The sequence below is a fragment of the Pinus tabuliformis genome, chromosome 5_1, assembly GCF_031772625.1.
Source record: "Pinus tabuliformis cultivar Carrire ecotype Pingquan chromosome 5_1, CPIR1, whole genome shotgun sequence".
In the NCBI taxonomy this organism is placed as follows: Eukaryota; Viridiplantae; Streptophyta; class Pinopsida; order Pinales; family Pinaceae; genus Pinus; species Pinus tabuliformis.
Genome location: NC_142305.1, coordinates 950,314,793 through 950,337,995, shown reverse-complemented (window position 1 = coordinate 950,337,995; position 23,203 = coordinate 950,314,793). Strand labels below are relative to the sequence as shown.

Below are 23,203 nucleotides of genomic sequence, written 5' to 3'. Positions count from 1 at the left end.
CCGAAGGTTTGATAATCATCTTCATCGGGAAGATTATGATCCCGACAGGCAGAAGGAATGCTTCTTTACAGCCATGAACCTTCAAAATTGCTCAACTAACCTATTTTACTCTATACAGTCTTCATTCATATTTGAAGGTATGACAGCAGAAGCCTTAGAGCAAGAAGACCCTACACCAGATTGGTTCATTGAATGGTGGAAAATTTATGGTCTCTCAGCCTTGGTAATAAAGCCGTATACTTTACACATGCTTAAAATCCCTGGTTTTAGTGAACCAAGATCCCACATGAATGGTATAGCATACAAGAGTGTTGAAAACGCTGCTGACATAAATGATTTATCTTTCTTGCAAGCAATCCGACGCTGCGGTCACATCAGATGGTTTGTCACAAATCATTACAAGGCAAGGATGATATCTTCCAGTACCAATTATGAAGATTTCCACAATCAGGTTGATATCTCATCAAATCCTTTCCAACCCATCAACTTTATGGAACCACCTAATAGGAACAGTTCGCAAATGTGGGAATCAGAGAAAGAAGTAAGAGTGCAGTACTTTAATAATTCTCTGATTGAAAGATTCAGATATCAGCATTATACACATCCGCAGATAGAATATTATACAATGGATTAAGTGTTGTCTTTCTGGCCGACTATGGTGCCGGACGAGCTTTCGTGGATTCCCTCGCTCTGGAATCTCCACTTTGTACAATCTTGAGATTTGCAAATCTCATCCTTTATGTCTTTCGAGGGTTCACTCATGAATTTCCTCTGTGTAAATAGTTTGTTTGTACTAAGATTCGGTCCCCATATGCCTCGGGCTCTCTGATAAAGAGTAGGGACGAGATAACATAGGACGATATTGTCCTATGCCCGAATCTTGCTTTCGGCAATCTATCCAGATCTGTCTGGGTACTTCTCTTTTGAGTCATCAGTTTGTACAAAGCCCATTCACGAATGTTTGTTCCCTTCCAGCTTATAAATAAGAGCTAGCTGTGAAGTAAGACTCATTCGGGTTGGGATAGAATTTGAGTATTAGAGTCATAAACTTTTCCTGCTCTGCATCTGCGGACAATTGTGTCTGATCTGCTTGCATCACGAAAGGTTTATCCAAGTCCTAGAGTCTGGTTTGGAAGCCTGCGCATCAGTGTGTTCGGCACTGGTGAGAACCTAAAGTGGCTGAACCATTAGGAAAGTCTGAGAATTTGTCTGTAATCTCTTAGGCAGAGTCTGTCTATTGCCAGGTAGCCTCCGGTAATACTTGTTCCTTGTGAACGGTATAAAGTCCGGTAAAAGCGTAGACAGTCGATCTCTGTAAGGAGATATCTCATATGTAATATCTGCATCCATATAATAAAATTCCAGTTCAAAATTCCGCAATCTTGCTGTGTTCATTTGCTTGTTAAAAGGTCCTGTAAGAGATGGTATCAGAGCCAAGTATTGTTTGAGTTGATATTTTGTCGTGAGATATTGTTTGAGTGAAAAAATTCGTTTGAGTCCTGAATAGCGTTCGAGCTCGTTGTTGCCGGTGTTGGCGTTGGAGAGCGTTGAAGACGTTGGACGAGAATTTGCTATCTCTTCTTCTTCTCCTTCTTCTTTGCTGTACTGCTGGTGAACTGGTCCTGAATGGTAAGTCCAATTTTCTGTTTTTCCTGAAACAGGACCTTGTGATGAAGAGGCAGAAGGTGCTTGTGCATTTAATATCTTTAGACTTAGCTCATTGTGCCTTTCAACACACAATCTTCTATTTTCCTTGATTGTTTTTCGCAATTCCTTGATAGCTTGGTGTACTGCGGGCAAAGTCTGTGGTAGATCTTCTCCAAAATCTTCATTTCTAAATTGCCTTGTCAAAGCTTCAACAGAGAAAAGAGTAGCAGGAGGCACATACCCTTTATTTGGAGAATTCTTTGAACTAGAAGGTGACTTCTTCAAATGTTCTGTCAGCAAAGATCTGTACATTTCTTTCATTTGCGGATCTGTAGCAGCCAACATTTGTGCAAAAATATTTTTACTGATTTCATCATAATCAGTCTTCATCATCCTGACTGCATTACTGCTACTGGGGCAAAAGTCTCCTCATAGTCCTTGGCCACAAATCTTGGCCTTGAACTTCTCCACGCTCCCATCTGCTCCATGCTTAAGCTTGTACACCCATCTAGATCGAACTATTGATTTCTCTTCAGGTTGTGGAACCACCGACCACCTCCCAGACATCATTCTTCATGATAGAGGAATACTTCTCCACCATGGCATACATTCTCCTTTATCTTTTCATTTTCATCATTTTACTTGAATTTTTAACATTACCATGAAATGACACAAGATGTTCGGGAGTGGTTCCCACACCATTGGATTTCATATGGAGAAAGTAGAATTTTAGATCTCACTCAAAATCCAACATAATAATTTTTCAAGGTTTCAGGTTCAAGGGGATTGCAATGTTTCCATTGGATTGTGTCATGTATGAGGGTATGGAACTAGTATTTAATCAAGAGAACCAACCCCTATATGTACCATGATGTTAATGACATTGGTTGTCAAATTCCTCTATCATGACCCTACCAAAAATGTGTGCAAATTCGAAATCCCTGAATCACTACTGCAACGACTAATTATATTTATCCTACGGAATCAAGTTATTTACAGTGTTATATGGTAAACATCGAAATAAATACAACTACAACCTTCACAACTTAAATAATATGCAGAAACAAGAACTGAGCAAGAAAGAAATAGCACACACAAGTGACACTGTTGTTTTTGGAACAATGTCCCCGGAAAAACCCAATGTGGGAAAACCGGTGCAACAACTGAGGGTTTGTATTATTATGTAGTAGTTTCTAAATACAATCTTTGGATGCCTTGTTGGCTATCCGATACAAAGAATCTGACTGGCAGAGAATTAGTAAGAAATACCTCACACTATCACTGAAGATATGACACTGATCCAACCACTAAATGGCTAGCCCCACGCTGCCTTTGCACAACTTCTACGTAATCGCTGCACTACTCTGTGTCACTGCTGATGGTGACTGCGTCACTCCTTTTGGCTAATCGATTTGGTGGTTAGAAGCTCTATCCTCTGGCCCTTAGGTCTCACACCCCGGATCCTGACACTGGATTTGATGTGCCCCACTACAAAACTACGAATCTCCTCTCAAGCTCTACGCTGCCTCAGCGTAACTCTCTGTTGCCCAGCGTGGCTCTGCATTGCCTCTTCTGGATCTCTTTCTGCCTCCTCTGAAATGTATCCCCGGATAAAAAAACTCTCCAACCAGAAAACTATACCTGCTGCTCACTGCAAGAAATCTCCTTGATGACATTCTCCGGCAACTGTTGTGCTGCTCACTTGAGAAAATCAATCTCGGATCTCTCACTCGATGTGTTTTCCAAATGCCCATCAAGCCTCTTCATATAATCCTCTCGTTGATCAATCAATGGTCCAACTTGGATTCTAATCAATGGCTCGGATCATTTTGGCTTGATCCTCGTCTTCTTCTAGAAGTTTCACCCTCAGTTTAATTAATAACCTTAAATCATTTTAATTTGCAAAGATTAGACTTAGGCATCTATTAAAAAGAATTAATTATTTTAATAAAACCGTCTCTAGGTAAAATTTCCCAAAACGATTTCTGGGTATTCTGGAATACATGTGTCCTAGCCTCCCTGCAAATTTTGAGGCTTAGAACACATCCGATACTACCAAAAATCAACACTCCCTCTTAGCGAGGAATTTGCTCTGGTAATGCAACCTGCTGAAGCATCACCCTGACTCTGTAACATCTCCCTCTATGTTGTTGATGTCTAACATCATTGCCCACCAATTACTGCGCAAATGTTTCATTCATGTTGTTGTTGACTCTACATGCTGCTGCCAACTACGTTTTCACTGCAACTCTGCTCCAACTGCTCTTGTTGCCTTATGCAATAACTGCATCGGAAAAACATCCAAAATACTGAACAGGTGTTCAACATGATGCATTTGTTGTTGGAGTTCTGATTGCTACTAGTCTCTGCGCTAACCATCTGAAGCCTCTGCGTTGTCGCTGACTCTGCAATGTGCCAACTGCCCTACTGCCAACTCTGCTCTGCACTGTTCAATCTCTAGCACTCCTAACCATTGTAGTTGTCACTCCAACACTCCTCTGCACCCACTGACATTGGTCCATCTTGCTACTTCCGATATGGACTCCCGTAGCAAGGTGTTGATCCAAGAGGTGGACTCCTCAAGGATCCTGCCCATCTGTAGTTCTTTCGAACTATAATACTAGACCACCCCACCTCTTCCCTGGAGATATTTGGGCAATCATGGCAAACTCCTCTTCCTCGATCTTAGCGGTTCCAGCGTGTGGATCATGTTTTTCGTCCTTGTCCTTTTTGAGATGACACTATGTAGCGTAGTGACCAAATTCACCACACTAGAAACATGTGATCTTTGAGACGTCCTTCTTTTGCCTCCACTGCTCCTATCCCTGCACCTGTAGAGCTACGCTGAGGCAACGTAGATCTTGAGAGGAGATTTGCAGTTTTGTTGTGGAGCAGACCAAATCCAGTGTCAAGGTTTGGGGTGTGAGACCTGAGGGCCAGAGGATAGAGCTTCCTCTCAAGCTCTACGTTGCCTCAGCGTAACTCTATGCTGCCCAGCGTGGCTCTACGTTGCCTCTTCTGGATCTCTCTCTGCCTCCTCTGTAATGTATCCCTAGATCAAGAAACTCTCCAACCAGAAAACTATACCTGCCCCTCACTACAAGAAATCTCCTCGATGACCTTCTCTGGCAATTGTTGCGTTGTTCACTTGAGAAAATCAGTCTCTGATCTCTCACTCGATGTTTTTTCCAAATGCCCATCAAGCCTCTTCATATAATCATCTCGTTGATCAATCAACAACCCAGATTAGATTCTAACCAATGGCTTAGATCATTTTGGCTAGATCCTTGTCTTCTTCTAGAAGTTTCACCCTCAGTTTAATTAATACCCTTTAATTATTTTAATTTCCAAAGCTTAGACTTAGGCATCCATTAAAAAGAATTAATTATTTTAATAAAACCGTCTAGAGGTAAAATTTCCGAAAACGATTTCTGGGTATTCTGGAATACATGTGTCCTAGCCTCCCTGCAAATTTTGAGGCTTAGAGCACATCCAATGCTACCAGAAATCAACACTCTCTCTTAGCGAGGAATGTGCTCTGGTAATGCAACCTCTCCCTCATTCTCTTTAGCGCTAGGGTCTTCCGGTCTGCCCTTTTGCTTCGCCTGCACTCTCATACCGTGTGAAAATTTGGAATCCTCGAATCACTACTACAGCAATTGATTATATTTCTCCTACTAAATCAAGTTATTTATAGTATTTAGGGTAAACATCGAAATAAATACAATTGCAGCCTTCACAACTTAAATAATATGTGGAAACAAGAATTGAGCAAGAAAGAAATAACACACACAAGTCACACCATTGATTTTGGACAAATGTCCCTGGAAAAACCCAATGTGGAAAAACCGGTGCAGTAGCTGAGGGTTTGTATTATTATGCAGTGGTTTCTTAATACAATCTTTGGATGCGTTACTGGTTATCCAATACAGAGAATCTGATTGGCATAGAATTAGTGAGAAATATCTCACACTATCACTAGAGATCCGACACTGATCCAACCACTGAATGGCTAGCCCCACGCTGCCTTTGCAGCTACTGCGCTGCTTTGCGTCACCGCTGATGGTGATTGCATCACTCCTTCTCGCTGATCGATTTGCTCGCTGGAAACTCTATCCTCTGGCCCTCAGGTTTCACACCCCGAATCCTGACACTGGATCTGATCTGCTCCACAGTGAAACTGCGAATCTCCTCTCAAGCTCTGTGCTGCCTCAACGTAGCTCTATGCTGCTTCTTCTAGATCTCTCTTTGCCTCCTCCGCAATGTATCCTCGGATTAGGATACTCTCCAATCGGAAAACTATCCTTGCCCCTCACTACAAGAAATATCCTCGATGACCTTCTCCGACCACTACTACGCTGCTCTCTTGAGAAAATCAACCTCTGATCTCTCACTCGATGTGTTTTCCAAATGCCTATTGAGCCTCTTTTTATAATCCTTTCATTAATCAATCAACAATGCAGATTAGATTCTAATCAATGGTTCATATAATTTTGGCTTGATCCTCGTCTTCTTCTAGAAGTTTCACCCTCAGTTTAATTAATACCCTTTAATTATTTTAATTTCCTAAGTTTAGACTTAGGCATCCATTAAAAATAATTAATTATTTTAATAAAACTGTCTCCGGGTGAAATTTCCCAAAGTGACTTCTGTGTATTTTGGAATATATGTGTCCTAGCCTCCTTGCAAATTTTGAGGTTTAGAGCACACTCAATGCTAAACCGATCTCTGATCTCTCACACGATGTGTTTTTCAAATGCCCATCAAGCCTCTTCTTATAATCCTCTCGTTCATCAATCAACGACCTAGAATGGATTTTAATCAATAGCTCAGAGCATTTTTGGCTTGATCCTTGTCTTCTTCTAGATGTTTCGCCCTTAGTTTAATTAATACCTTTTACTTATTTTAATTTCTTAATTTTAGATTTAAGCATTCATTAAAAATAATTAATTATTTTAATAAAACTGTCTCCGGATGAAATTTCCCAAAACAATTTCTGGGTATTCTGAAATACATGTGTCCTAGCTTCCCTGCAAATTTTGAGGCTTAAAGCACATCCGATGCTACCAGAAATTAACAAAATTTACCCATTAACAAAATCTTAACTTGACATGCTATTTTTTTTCTATCTTATTTGAATGCTTAGAGGGTGATATTGATGACGAAAATCCCAATATAGGTAGTGATTTCGATGATATATAGGTATTTGTTGTAACATGATTTTGCTTGGATGCTAGAGACCATCTAGACCCTGTTTATTGATGCATTTTCCATTCAAAGATGGATCGTAGTTGTCCTATTTTGATTATCTGCACCCTTACATGCTAGATAAATGATTTTTTTTTGCATATTTGTGTATGAATGATTTGGATTCATATGCATGCACATGAATATATGTGTTTTTCTTTAAAATTTGAATGTTTTATGTATTTTTGGTCGCCCAGTTTTTGGGTTTGTTTTTTTACCGATTCCAACTTATTCTCGATTGAGAGCGTTTTCTTGTTCAGTGCCAATAACATTGATATTTACTATAGTCTATTTTTCTTGATACTAATTAAGTTCTAAAATGATGAATGATGAATTTAAATTTTAAATCAATTTCCATTCTAAAATAATGCATGATGAATATGGATCAATGTATTTCATTATTGAATTTCGTTATTGAATGTCATGGTGTATGGATGAATGATGAGTATGAATGATGTATGTACCAGCAAGCATGAATGATGAATATGCATAAGTGTATTTCATTATTTAATTCAATTATGTATGGATCAATATATATATATATAATATATATATATATATATGCTTTCATTATTGAATATGAATTTGAATTTTATATATATATACCTTGACGTTTTCTTGTCCTCTTAAATTTCCTTAAATTTTTAGGGTACTCCCACAGATCCTCTGTGCATCTCTCCCGACACCTATGTCTCCATGTCCCGGAGTCTTGGTGGAATATTGGGTGATACACTTTAATGTTTGTGGGCCTATTCCTCCCACTTACTCCCACACATCCCCTGTGCGTCTCTCCCGGCACCGACGTCTCCATGTCCTGGAGTCTTGGTGGAATATTGGGTGATACACTTTAATGTTTGTGGGCCTGTTCCTTCCACTTCTTTAAAAGGTAGTTTTTATTAGTTTTTTTTCATTTACTATTTCTCTCATAATGCTTGTATTTTTTTTTTTTTTAAATAAAGTGAGGATGAAGTGCATAGTAAGTCCAAGAATTAGAGCCTGCGCTGAAAATTAGATAGGATTTTTTTTTTTTAAATAGAGTGAGGATGAAGTGCATAATAAGTCCAAGAATTAGAGCCTGGGCTGAAAATTAGATAGAAAATAGGAACAAGGTGCTTCAATAGAGAGTACACATTGTAATGTCCTCAATTACTTGACCACAGAATTATTATCCTTCCTTGCTTAATTGTTTCCTTTAGGGTAACAAGAGGGGAAAATTGCTTAATTGTTTCCTTTAGGCTAACAAGAGGGGAAAATTGTCAAAGATACTAAGGGAGTTTTGCCCAACTCACCTTGATTTTTTTAGATTTTATTATTATAAATAAAAAGGGCAATTATTATTAATAAAAGTGGCAAAAGTCAATTGGGAAATAAGCGTCTTCATCAATAAAATACTAAAAGAGGAATTCTAGAAGCTTGCAGAAGATCCAGTGAAGTTTTATAAAAGGAAATAGGTCATTCCTTCATCATTTTATTTGGTGATCATTTTCTTGTGATTGGGCTTTGGCTCAAGTCAAGTTCAGGGATTTCAGGCGGGACTCTCATTCTAGTTTTGATGGACGTTAATTGCCACCCTAGCGGGTGCTTATTTGATGGACATCATAGCCACCATAGTTTGGCATTGTGGGGAAATCACTCAGATTTCTCACTCTAATTTTGATGGACATCATCGCCACCATAGTTGGCATTGTGGGGGAAATCACTCAGATTTTGGCGCTGACATTCAGAGGGCTGAATTCACATATAGGCCGAATTGTCTTGGAGGAGAGAGGGCCGAGTTCATTTTTCGAGGTGGCCCGAATTCTTCCTGACTTGTGGCCAAATTTCTCTTCAACTTCTTGGGGCGAGTTGCATTTGATCTATTATTGGAGACCGAGTTTGCTTTATTTATTTACCAGAGTTGCCAAGTGCCAAGGAGGCCGAATTGCTTCAGGAGCTTCTTTCGTTCTCAGTAGGCCAAGGTCTATTTTCTCAGAGCAGACCAATTCTATTTATTCTGGAGGCTGAATTCCATCTTATTCAGCAAACAGAGTTCTTCTTCTTGGGCTTGAGTTCCATTGCCAATTCCGGAGATCAAGCTATTATCTAAGAGGCCAAATTCTGAAGATTTCATTTATCATTTAATGGCTGAGATCTTCATCTCTGGAAGTGCTGAATTCATTTTTCAGCGACTGAGATATTCATCTGAAGAGGCTGAGTTAAGGAGGCTGAATTCATCACCTATAGGCCTGAATTACCGTTATATATCTGGAGGCTGAATTTGCTAATTTCTGCGCGAGTTTATCTGCTACAGACCTGATTATCTTGGAGGGAGGAATTTCTGTAGGAGGCCAAATATTGTTCTCTGTTCGAAATGTTGAGTTCGTGTTTATTTCCAGAGAAGGCTGAGTTTGTATTGCTGAAGGAGATAGTTTGCCAAGAAGGCCGAGTTCATTCTTCTAAGTGGCCAAATTTCAGGGACCGAATTACCTTACTTAGAGGCCAAGTTTGATATTGCAGGAGGAGCTGATTTGCTTGATCCATTGGAACGCCGAGTCATCTCTGAGGAGACCGAGTTCCATTTCATTGTCTTCAGAACTGAATCTGCTTGTGATTAGTGGGAGGCTGAATTGATGTCAAGTTTCTTATCCTGAGGTTGGACCAAATTTCTGAAGAAGACTAAATCATTAATCATTGCTGAGTTTGTGATAATTCATAGAAGGGATCGAGTTTTTCTCATATGCCAGATCGAGTTTCCCTCTATAGAGGTCGAGTGCATTTCTGAAGATTTCTATTAGCATTTTAGAAGGCTGAGTTGGTCCAATCATTTGCCAGAGTCGGATCCCAGGTTCTGCATTGTAAAATTCTCCTATCTAGCTAATAAAGTCTCTAATTTACCTCTCATGTTCACTTGTTAAAGGTGTTCATTATTTGCTTGCGAAGTGTTTGACAAAACGTTTGTTCATTAACTGTTTGTCAAAAGTTTGTCAGATTTTTTTTTTTTAATATTTGTTGGTTTGACTTAGCATTTTCTAGCTTTGGTACATTTTAACCTCCAAAGATTTTGATGCTTATTGCAAAGAAGTAGGAATCGGGAGGGACTTACATTCCCATACAGCCCATGACAGAATGGCGTTGTAGAATGTAAAAACATATTTATCATTGAGACAGCTAAGACCATGATTCATGAATGGACCCATGTGTCTTTGCACGGGATCTTTCAATACTTTCGATTACATCTTGAGCAAAGTTTTGCTCAGGATGTTGAAGAATAAATTATAAAACACCAAGGGAGGCTTTTACTTGTGAGAAGCCATATGTATTTTATTTCTGAGTATTTGGTTGTCTATTTTATATCATATTCTTGTTGAGAAACGGTCTAGGTTTGAGCCCTCTAATATCAAGGGAATTTTTGTTGGTTATAGTGAGACTTCCGAAGGTTATTGGATCTTTATCCCAGCACAACAAAAGATAGTAGTAGTAAGCAAGGATGTAAAGTTTGATGAGGATGGGTGACCCTCAAGATCATGGATATTTCCGTTACAGTTTTCAAGCTTGCTGGTTTTACAGTAGTAGTATTTCTCAGTTCTACCACCTGTTATTTGGTGGATTGATCTGAAATTCAAATAAGCTGTCTTTTTCACTGATCTGTCTTTCTACTGTATTCTTGTTTAAAAATTCGAAGTTGTGATTGGTGTTTCATGAATTTTACAGTTTCAGATTTATGATAGATCTCTGAATCATGAATTGAAATTTTTAATATTTTTATAGCTTGATGGGTTAAGAGTTATATTTTTGGCAATAATTGATGCTTGGTGATATGAATTTAATTCCCTTTGTATGTTGGTCATGGTTATCAGTTAATATGTATGTGTATCTTTAGAAAGTTCATTAATTAACTTATACGTCAATATTAAATTTTCTAGTGGAGTTGTTGTTTGATGTTGTTTCCATCGGTCAAATACAATCCCAATGCAAAGCATTTGGAGGTGGCTCTTCTATGCCTGGCAATGCTCAATTTCTATTTATACTAATAAAAAAAATTGGCTGAAAAGCATTGCTTATTCTCTTCCCTTCAAATTTGTTGGTACAACTCAGTATGATCTTGATTTAGAATAGTTCACCTGAACCAAGTCCAATTTGTTTTATTCCTTTTCTGATTTTCAGAATGCCATGGTTTTGGTTGTACCTACTATGAAATTGAAATTTTATTTAATGTCATTGAGTGACTAAGAGCCTCGAATGGGACTCAAAACCTGTCAGCATAAAGGGTGCATTGAGTGCCTAAATCATCTCCCAAGACAAGTACGTTTAATCTAAATACAATCATCAAATAAAGTACATGCAAAGGTGAAAGTAAATTCAATTCACCTATGAGAAGATAGATGTCCACATCTATGGTGTACTCTACAAAACCACATGTATGGTATGCAGAGCTGGAAATCTTCCCCTCTGGACTGAGAACTGAGATTGATGATTGTAAATCCATATCTGTTTCTTTTATAGTTTTTTAGGTACTGACTCTACGATCTAGACATTTAAGCATGAGTTAGAAGGTCTCTCGGTAGCCTTTAGCTTCCACCATTCAAGATGCTCTTGAAAATGCAGGTAGTTTTGATGTCAATAGATTTCAGTGCAGAATTAATGAGAAACTATATCTGTTGAAGCATTGACAATGTATGGCTCCTGATTTTTATTCTCTGGATATTTACATGATATATTTTCACCTGGTTCAGGTAGTGAAAGGTCAGAAACAAAAGGATAAACCAGTCAGAGATAACTTCATTTGTGGTGCATGTGGACAGGTACTTTCTTCTTCCCACATGTTTGTGCATCTTTATGTTTTATGCATATTGAAAGATCGCTGTTTTAGTTAAGAGAACTAATGTTGAGAAATGTTTGAATCAGTCGGGGCATATGCGAACAAACAAGAAATGTCCTTTATACATGGAGGATACAGAGACCAATGTTGAAAAGACAGAGGTGGACATTCAGAAGCAAATGTCTGCTTCTAGGGAAGAAATACGCACAGGCCTTGTCACAAAAGCCAAGACAAAAAAAAAGCTAGTTAAGGTTGTGAAGCAAACAGCAAATGTACCATCAGAGATTCAAGAGGTTGAAAATGTAAATGATGATAACAAGATGCCTGGAAAGCATTTTCCTCTTAAGTTTGTATGTGGGACTAGTATTGATAAGATTGTAGATGACACAGCTGTAAACGAGAGTAGTAATAATGATGGGTGGGATGAATCTGCGGTTAGTGATCAGATGAGAAAACAGTCATCCCAAGCTATTAAACTAAAAGTTTCAAAGAAATCAAAGAAAGCCAAAGACAGAGAGATGGCATTGCACAGATCTGGATCTATTCAGAGTGATGTAAATATGACACATTTTCCTGCTCTTAAACAAGCCTCTGGAGTAGAAAAGGAACACAGAACTCCAAAAATTGTTTTTAAACAGCCAAAGGAAATTAGAATTGAAGAGCAGAGAAAAAGACAAGCCGAGTTTGAAATGGAAAAAGAAGAAAGAGAAGAGAAGGAACGGCGAGAAAGAGAGGAAGCTGAAGAGATGGACTTGGAAAGAAAAATGCAGGAAGCACTAGAAAGACAGAAAGATCGAAGAGCAAGAGAGGAAAGAGAAAGGAAGAGAATGAAAGATGAAAAGGAAAGGGAGGAAAGAAGGGTGCGAGAAGAAGAAGAAAAGAAGAGACTTAGAGTGGAACAGGAAATGCAAAGGAGAGAGGAGATCAGGCGGCAGCAAGAAGAAGAAAGGAAGAGGATGAGGGATGATCTTATCAGGAAGAAAATGAAGGAAGAGATGATGAGGCAGCAGCAAGAAGAAGAGAGACAAAGAATCCGGATTGAGAAGATGCGACAAGAGGCTGCAGCAGAAGCAGCCAGGAAAGAAAGAGAGGAGAGACAGAGAGTAAAACAGAAACAAAGAGAAAAGATGGAGAAAAGGAAAGAGAGACAATTTAAAGAAGAGTATGAAAGGCCAAACAGGCATAAGAGACCAGATAGAAGAGCACCCGAAAGAGAGAGAGGGCTCAAGAGGCATGCTTCTGTTGACATAGGACGACATGCAATAGATTATGGTCCACCTTCAAAACGACGGAGAGGAGGAGAGGTCTTTCTCTTGCTTGCACACAAATTTCTATTTTTAAATGTATTTATGTGATTCTGACTTCTTAGAAAACTGTGTAATGCTATCATATTTTTTAAGATTCAATCTCTTATAAGCATGTAATTAGTTTATTTCCTTCGGGCTGAGGTCTAGTTGTTGAGATTGGGCATATTGCCATAGTAATGCCCAGGTTCAGACCCTGGCAAGCATAAAGCACTGATCATGTGTATGATTTCACTGAATTTGACAGCCACCGCATTAAGGTGGGATTTTACCACAATAATGTGGAGCTGAGGTTCATGGGTTCCCATGGATCAAAAATAGTGTTCCTAAATTCATTATTTATAATTGGTGATCTTGTTCATTTTCTTGCAGGTTTTTCTGTCGAACATACTGGAAAATATAGTGGACAGATTGAGAAGTGAGACTGATGTGTCATATTTATTTCTAAAGCCTGTATCGAAGAAGGATGCCCCTGACTATTTTGAATATGTGAAGCAGCCAATGGATCTCTCTACAATCAGGCAGAAGGTTAAGAGACTTGATTACAAGAGTAGAGAAGAATTTCGACAGGATGTTGTTCTAATTGTAGACAATGCACATATATACAATGATGGTCGAAACCCAGGCATTCCTCCTCTGGCAGATAAACTTCTTGAGGTTTGTGATGATCTCTTAGAGGAAAACGATGCTGATTTGACAGAAGCAGAATCTACAGTGGAGAGGATTTAGGTGGTTTGAAGTATTAAATGTGCAGCATCACGAACTAGTTCCCTTTCAGATCAAAATGATAAATGCAGAGTCAGTGGCATAATTTGATGGCCATTTTGCATTATCTGGTATAAAGGGCTTCCTGTCCATTGCATATCAAATTGTTGGGTGATACTTTGAGATATTTCATGTAAAGAGGCATTCTTTTTCTCGACATTACATCCAAATATCAGAATCCTTTCCATCCATGTTAGCATCAAAGAAATTAAGCTCCTGGTCATCAATGTAAATTAAAAAATGGTATCAGGAGTCCATGTAAGATATACATTACTCAATTTCTTCCCAGCCATTGGTGGAAGTCTCTTCAAAAGGAGATTTCAGTTGAAATCGTTCTCAAATGATATATTTCATCATCTCTCATTGCTTCATTTCCTCTCTATACGTTCTTTTAGTTCAGCCTCAAGCCTCAAGTGGTTAAACTTAAAGAATCTTGTTTCGTTTCTGAGAATGGAAGAAAGAATTGTACAGCATGTAGATCTCTTGCCTTGAGCTCTAAGATTAATTTAATTTTTTCGTTTTCTGAGAATAGAAAGAAGAATTGTACACCGTGTAGATTAATAATTATTTGACGAATTTTCACTTCCTTTCGGTACAATTTTTGAAAACTCCTGTAACATGTTGGCGCACTTGTTTCAACTCCTAAATTTTCATGGCATATTCAATGAAAATACTATATTTACAGATTATACCATCACCATATCCTCTATGTATTGAGAGGTTTAACCGTTGGCATTTAAATTTTACAATCAATTATCAGCAAGGATATTTTTCATTTGTATAAATAATATTTTATTAGATTTGGAATATGTAAACTTTTTATGCAATTAAAAACAAACTACGTGAATTGATGCCAATGATTAAATGCCGTGAGCTAGTTCGGCTTCGGGCACTTAGTGTTGGGTTCTTCGGCGGGTGGTTCTATCTCCCATCCTATATGAGGGGAACCTTACACCTCCGGCAATCCTATATGATTTTTTTTTTTCTTAACCCTAAAGGGTGCTCTTTATTACAGATGACTTTTTTAAGGGTTTTCAGCCAAGATGGAAGAAACCATATTGTGAAATTCTGTCCTTTATTTTAAACAATATTGCACAAAAGTTTGGGGGGACAATACATTTTTGTATATAATCTTTTTATAACTTAGGTATATGTTAGTATCTTTGGTTCCATGGTGCTGGGACCCAAAGCGCAGCTACGTATGTAAAGGTACAAATTTCCAGAAGTTGGATATGGTTATATGGTGCATGTACACGTGTATAAGACTTAAGTGCGTGTGTACATGCACATCTGAATTGTGGAAAAGATACTACATTTGAATTTTATCATCAATCAATAATACCTGACATCATGATTTGTTCATCGTTATTATAATATTCAAAAGGAAAATCAAGTTGTATACATGTTTTCAACCTGCAAAAATATGAGAAAGTTAGCTCGGATTATCAAAATCAATTGGACAAAGTCAGCCATTGGTAGGTGCTAAAGCATGAAAAATAATGCAAATGAAACAACAAATCATATTTGTAACTAAGCTTTGATAATCAAAATGGAATATATTAAGGCTAGCAACTTAGTGCAAAGCCTTTTTGTAAACCCCTGCCGAACTTGGTTGATGTAACTATATGTACATATGATATTGCGCTGATGAGCCGGAAACGTGTGAATGATAAGCTGAGGTTATTTTTGGGGTCTGCGTATATGTGTGTGTCTGTGTTTTGGAGCCAACATGCCTATGGACATTTGCCTTTAATGGTTGAGTCCAGAGAGCTTGGCAGAGTAATTATGAGGCTATTTTTGGGGTCTGCATATATGTGTGTCTGTGTGTTTTGGGGCCAACATGTCTATGGACATTTGCCTTTGATGGTTGTGAGTCCAGAGACCTATGGACATCAAGACCTATCGACATTTGCCTTCAATGGTTGAGTCCAGAGAGCTTGGAAGTGTAATTATGATGTAATTATACATATATTGATAAAATAGTGGTGTGTTTTGGAGCGAACATGCGTATGGACATTTGCCTTTAATGGTTGTGAGTCCAGAGAGCTCGGAAGAGTAATTTTGATGTAATTATACATATATTGATAAAACAGTGGTTGGCTACAAACCAACACCACAGAAAAGAGTATCCAGGGTGCAACTCCATATTAAAGGGAAACAATTTTCAAATGTTTTGGGGTGTTTTTGGAGTGTGCCACATGGCAAAATAAACCCATGCATTCTAGGGTATGTTTTCTGAAGCATAAAAACTGATAGCTTGTAGACTTAAATGTAAAAATACACGAGATATTTGTAATAATAATTTATTATATAAAAATGTATAAGTGATGATTGTTACAATGAGGACCCGCATATATATACCTAAGTAGGTGTCTCGAAAAACAGGTGTCCTTTCGTGACGGAGCATGACATGCCTTTTCATTTAATTTAATGACTAGTTAACATAATCAATATTTCATTATTTAATATTTACATTTATTTTATTTATTTACTGGTTATGAATTATATTCATAACATAACCCCTTTCTTCAGAAGTTTTGTCTTCAAAGCTTATTGTTGGCAATATCCTTCAATTTTCCTTTGTCATTTCAACATATGTAACTCGACTTATTGTCGGTACTCTCTTTTAGTTTGTTTTTTTCATCTCGGCATATGTTACTAGACGCCATTGGCACCTCTGTCTGTATAATTCACTTGGTAACACAATCTTGAATCAAGGTTGTAGAATTTTCTTTTTTTTTTTAACTCTAATTTTTTTATTTTATATATATAATTCTAAATTTCTTTTTTAATAAATTAAATATTTCTTTTATTTTAACTCTATTTTTGTTTTTTTTACAACTATTTTTTTTAAATAAATTAATTTTTTTACCAATTAATTTTATATATATATATATTATATTTTTTTTTCACTTTATAACTTACCAAGCCCTGACGGAATCACCATTTTTGAATTGACACTGGGGTCGTCTGTCTCCAACCATGAGATGTGTCCTTTGAAAACCCACCACTCGCATAGGCCATGACTGCTGACGTTTTTTACCGGACGGATGTGTTAAACGACAGCGTAGACAGTTCCAATTCCGAACTGCTTGGACGACACAGTGTTGGGGTGTTCCACGCCCAGAGCCACAAAACACAGTCACTTCCCACAGTGACAATACTCCTCGACAACAAACATGTGAGGTGGTTACGATATGTGCTTGTCGGAATACATGTTGCCGACGGAGGAGTACCTGAAAGGCGACTGCTGACGGACTCGTTTTTGACCACACCATTTCCGCATTTCTGGAATTATTTTCTAGACGAGTAGCATACCAAGGCAGGGAGCGAACCTGGCCATGATACTCCAGAATGAATAGGATGCAGACGTGCATCAAAAGATTCGAGTTCAATGCCTCCGCAAACCCATAGATATCTGCAACCATCTCTGTGGCGACGTGATGAGCAATGAACAACTCACACTCTCGCTTCAAAGAAGGGATGCCATAGAAGTTGGCGGCTATGAGAATGTCGTAATACTCAAGGTGTCTGACGTCTGAGCCCAGTTCACCTGTGTAGATGAAATCCATGAAGGATCTAAATGATGAAAATCCTATGTTGGGAACTTTGATGACCCCACCTGTGTCCTGGAAATAGTCATCGACCAGCAACGCAGCGAATACTGGGGACGCTTCGCTCAACACGAGCTTGTGGACCCATATATGTTTTGTGTCATTGTCAAGCAAGAATGTCACGTTGATGGGTGAGCCTACATTGAGTGGTGGTCGAGGCCAAGAAAGATTGGGTCGCACTCTGTCGAACTGATAACTGAAAGCTTTGTCGACTATCTGCTTAGCGTCAAGGTTATTGGCCAAAGCATGATCATGCGAAAACTGCCTGGACCGACATGCGATATTGTAGAGCACGTCGGGTGCTTCCTCCTGTTGGGCTTCATTGGAACCCGACCGCAAAAATTAAAAGAAATCTCCAACAAATTGTGGTACACAAAAATAGCTCCAAATTTATTAGGGTTTGCCAACACCGCTAGTGCATCAGCACAAAATATTCCAACCTCGTCCTCTTCGTCGACTTCCTTGGCAGCTAGAACCAGACTCTTGGTGTTGGTTTGAGATTCTCAGACTGTGGGTTTTTCATCTCTGTAATTATTATGGTTGACATTTGAGTCTCTGCTGGTGGGTATTCCATCACTAATATTTTCAATTTTGTTAGATGCCCAGCGTTCTTAAAGTGTATAGAAAAATTGTTGTTGGCTTATTAATGAAGGATGATCCTCTGAATCTAAATCTGTTTTTAATTTTTCATCAACAACCTTCTCTTTAGATGGACTTTCAACATGCAAAGAATGAACCCTTGAAGATTTCAACGAGGGAACATCCTTGTACTTCATTTTTTTTCTTTATCTCCTTAGCATGCTTTGCTTCATCTAGAAGATTTTTTAACTCTGGTTCATGTGACAGATTTTCCAACTCAACCCCATTTAATTGCTCTTTCTCAATTAATGGCTTTGTGAATCGTGATCCTATATGTCTATCATTCTCATTATGTGAGATCAATCTTGACTTTGGTATCCAGGTAAGCAAATGCAAAGGGACTTCTTACCTGGAATGGGATACAAATCCCTAACAGGTTTGTATAAAATCTTTGTAGAGTCAACAAGCATCCCCATGTCTAAGGCATCCACAACCCATAAGATTGTAACCAATGTATTTTTATCCTTTTTGGCAGCAACTCAAATTGAGTCATCATATGTAAGCTTATGTACCACGATATGGGTGCAGCTTCCATCATACCGACCCACATTGAATCCACCATTATTTAATATAATATTTTGAAATGCAACGAGAGAAAAGATTCAGATGTGGCTACTGAATTGGGCTCAAAATCAGAAAGAATTGCAAAGCTATCCAGATTCTTAGTATGGTAGTGGTTGTGGAATCAGGAAGTGGATTAGATACCACATTTTTGTTGTCAGTAACTGGCACCACATCAATTGGACAAGAATCAGGGTCTTTCAATTCCACGTTTTGAATGGAGACATCCATAGCAGAAATACTCACATCTTCGCCATCAACCACTACATAACTTTTCTTTAGACATGATGTAACTTCCGCACATGAATTTTCTAATCGCTGAAATGCTTCTTGAATTTCCCTAAACTGCTCAATGCACTCAGGACGTGAACGTAATGGCACATTGTGCGGCGAACAACGTTCAAAGATTCTCATGGTTATATTGTGCGCCATGGCTCCGATACCATTGAAGCATAAAAACTAATAGCTTGTAGACTTGAATATAAAAATACACACAAGGTATTTGTATAAGTGATGATTGTTACAATGAGGACCCGCATATATATACTTAAACAGGCTTCCTTTCGTGACGGGGCATGCCTTTTAAACATGCATTTTCACTTAACTTAATGACTATTTAACCTAATCAATATTTGATTATTTAATATTTACATTTATTTTATTTATTTACTTGTTATGAATTATATTCATAACATTTTCCTATGAGAGGGTCCATTCGTTCATTCATGGATTGTTGAGTTTTGGTGAGTCAGTGAGTCCTAGGCTTGGACTCTGTAATTAAGGGAGACATGGTTATTCAGTTAATCATGTTATAAATGATGCATCTTGGTGAGAGCCTTGGTGGCTTTGGTACCCATGGAGTTTTGGGGGAACTCAGTTTGGAGATAGTCAGTGACTCATGGTTTTGGACTTTGTCACTAATTGGGGGTTATTCAATTTGGCCTACGAGGGTGCTTAGAAGCCCCAAAGTGCAGCAGAGTTCCTTGAGCTGCGGGTTCAAACCATTCTTGGCTGGTTATAAGGCGCCATGAAAGGTGGGCACTGCCGAGGGACTAGTCGGTGAGGAGAATGGTTTCCCACTTGGGTGAAAGTTGGGGGAGCGTGAGCTTTTAGTTGGAGACTGGGATTGAGACAAGACATGTTCTTCATGTTGATTTCAAAAGAAAGAATTTTGTATTTTTAAATGTGAGTATTTTGGCTCCAAGAAGGTCAAGTCAGCCCTCTACATGATCAAGTTGGCCCAGCGTGATGTGACACCCATTTGGCCTCCCAAGAAGTTTATATATATGGCATTTGATCTCCTCTTTTCACTATTTGATCTCACACATAAAGATAGTGTATTTTTTGATCTAATTGAAGGAGAATAGGACAAGAACGGAGAAGACAAATCTAGCATCTTCTCTCTCTAGTTTGACCTCACACGTATCATTTTCTCTGTTTTTTGACCTCGCATGTGTGGCCAAGTTTCTGGGCATATATGTTAGGATGTCTGAGTTTTTTTTTTTTTGGGTGCAAGGGGCCAAAATTTGACCCTAACAGAGCAGACTGGGCTGAGTCTATTGGGCAACATTTTGACTTGATAAGAAGATAGTTTGACCAAGTTTGAACAGGGTTCTCTTGTTGGTCTATTTGACTTAAAGATTGGAAAATATAAGTGATATCTCTTGTTGAATTGAATAATTTCTCAAAGGAAAAATGTTGTTGGGGTTTTCCCCCGAGCACGTTTTCCCAATGTAAAATTGTTGTGTCTCTAGTTTGGATTTCTCCTTATGATTCTACTAGCATTTTACTATTGAGATATTTTTTGTAATTGCTTTATGATGAATACAAGAAAGGTTAACCTAAGAAATCATAAGTAATTATCATATTAGAAGATCTTTCAAAAATCAACATACTATTAGAGCAATGGTGAGATCACTACTTGAAAACCCTATTCTTCAATCAATCCAAAAGAGAAGAAAGGTCGAGACTATTCAAGATTGAAGTTTTGGTCAAAACCCTATGAAACAAAATAATAAGGTATGTAAAGAAGCCCTCAATAGAATTCTATTGAAAGATGGATTTTCTAAAGATTAAGGAAGAATTTTGGACATTCCTTCTTACCTTAAGGATCAAAGTCCTTATCTTCATCTAAGAACAAACAATGCCAAGATCGAAGTTCTATTTAAAATCGAAAATTTGACCAGGAATGGAGAAGGGTTGAAGCCTTAGGCGCGGGACCTTAGGACTAGGCCACAATCTATTTGAGGAAGACTGTAGGAAGAATGACGCTGAGAGATCCCAGAGAGTGATCAAAAGAAGCCAAGAGTCCTGGGAAAATTAGGCCCGAAATATCTTTGTCTAGTAAAATGGCCATCGAAGTTGTCTACAATATAAGAAGTCCCCTAAAGTCTGTCTATAAAGGAGATTTAAATAAGCATGATTTTGATGTCCCCTTAAATTGCAATCCTTGGAATATAAAGATTGTCTATTGAGTTGCAGACCAAGTTGAAAGGAGTGTCAAAATTTCATAACTACATTGTATGAGTAAAGAAGGGGTCTTTGTAAAAGAATTGGAGTTTATGATGGGATGTTAGTAATTGTGGTTTGAAATTGGGATGACAAAGAAATTAAACTTCTTATTGGATAACTTGAAATGTTAAGTGACTAGCTTGATAAGTTGGATTGGTGTATAAAGTTGAACAAGTCCGAAAAAGAAGAATTTTTCCTTAAAAGGGTGTATCTATCTACGAAATTTGTTTGTGAGTGGCTTGCAACAAAAAAACATTAGACACACTAAATAGTCCACTACACAAGGTTCTAATTGTAAACAATTGTATGGCAGCTCAAGCTATTCTTATGATGTATACAATAAAATGTTCTAGTAGAATTTCTTGTAGGCTTTGGATAAAATTAAAGATTGATGTGACCTGTAATCAATTTAGTTCATATACAAGAACAAACTGAACTCATTGATGAATAGATACATGTTCTAATTCATAAAAATAGTTGGGGTCCAAGTATAGTAGTCCAAATTGCATATTAAACAAAGGAAAGGACCTCACAAATAGAGGGAGTTGAATCAAAACTATCTGAAGAAGAAAAAGATTGTCAGATGGACATGGAAACTAAGGCAATAAAGTGAGGCAAAGAAGATCTAGAAGAGAAAATGAAAGTTACAACTTGTATTGAAATTCTAAGGATTTGTAAAATCCTTGAACAAGACCTTTTGACTTAGTTGCATACGACAAAATTTAACGATAACATTTGTCTTAGGGTTTGAAAAATAACTAAAAAGTATGTCTTGAATAAAGGTTTTTGTATATTGTTATCCTAGTACCTGTGGAAGATGTTGTAAGATCATTGACTTGCAACCAATGAATGAGCATTTGTTGATCTGTAGCATATAACCCGTCTTGATATGTTAAGAAGCAATAACATCATTTGGATTGTGGCAAGATAAGGTCGGCTAAGTGAGAGGACAAAGTGTGCCTAGAATATTTGATTGAAGTCTTTATAAGATTTGTTCATTAGCAAAAGTATTGTTTTTGAAGTTATTGACTCTAATATACCTTATGGAAATATCATGTATGACTAAGGGTTCTTGCCAAAGATGCAAAGGATTACTCGCGTTATATTATTGTAACTATGATAGATAAAATATGTCATTGAAGTAATTGCTTGACTCTAGTTGTTGCTAGAATAGATTAGTATATGACAAAGTTTTCCTTCAAAGTATTTGAAAAATGATCAATTTGATTTGCTTCAAGAAAGTTGCTCTTGGATCAAAGGGAGCTTAGAATAAGAGTCATAACACTTGTGCTATGAGACCTTTTTGGAAAATCTAATAATACTAAGGTTTGTAAACCCTGGGTAAATTTTGAAAGATATGATTAAGAAAGCCCTAGGGTTTGTGGAAAAAACCCTAGACCCAATGTATTAAAAGATGATTCCGCTCAATGAAGAAACCCTAGCTCATGCAAGGAAGGAAAAGAAACACGGTTGATGATGAGGAAGAAGATGATGAGTTTGCAGATGGATTTTTATGATTCTTGCAAAGAAGGCAAGGATCAAGAGGGAGCTAACAAATTCTCTTTAAACCTTAAAGATAAGTACTTTATATATCTCTTCCTTGATTATATTATTATTGTTTTTGCTATTAAATAACCTTTTGCTTCAATTTATTATGTTGGGATAGCATCGTTCTTCCATAGCTTCCTAATGACGTTTGTAGGTACATCATAAATACTGCCAAGGTTCTTGTAGCAGATGAAAGCATTGGAAAAAACGAAAAAAAAGTTTGTGGAAAGAGGATTCTTCCAGATCAGTAATTTAAAGGGAGAAAATTGTACTAACATCTATAATCGTACATGATGACCAAAATAGCTACTAGTTTAGAGGAAGTAGGCAAGCCAACAAGCTTGAAGGATGTCATGATGAAGGCAATTGTGTTGAAGAGATGTCAATGGTGACTTCCAAGTGGATCTACAAGATTTAACATGCAACAGAGGGAAACATAAAGAACTACAAAGCAAGGATTCTCTCGAGAATAGGGAAAGGATTATGAAGAATAGTTTGCTCTAGTAGGCTTTGTACATGCCCCTTGGTATACTTGGATTAATGAATCAAGGTTTATCTTGTTATTATAT

General features: G+C 37.7%; 1 protein-coding gene across 1 annotated transcript in view; it reads left to right on the top strand.

Annotated features, from left to right (window-relative positions):
- The window catches only part of LOC149167919 (transcription initiation factor TFIID subunit 1-like), a 153,614-nt gene extending 139,530 nt beyond the window's left edge, over positions 1–14,084 (top strand). The window contains exons 9-11 of the mRNA XM_089430632.1: positions 11,607–11,675; positions 11,779–12,996; positions 13,369–14,084. Of these exons, the coding sequence (XP_089286758.1) occupies positions 11,607–11,675; positions 11,779–12,996; positions 13,369–13,725 (1,644 nt within the window). The 3' untranslated portion in view covers positions 13,726–14,084. The remainder of the gene's footprint in view (positions 1–11,606; positions 11,676–11,778; positions 12,997–13,368) is intronic.
- Positions 14,085–23,203: the final 9,119 nt, after the last annotated feature.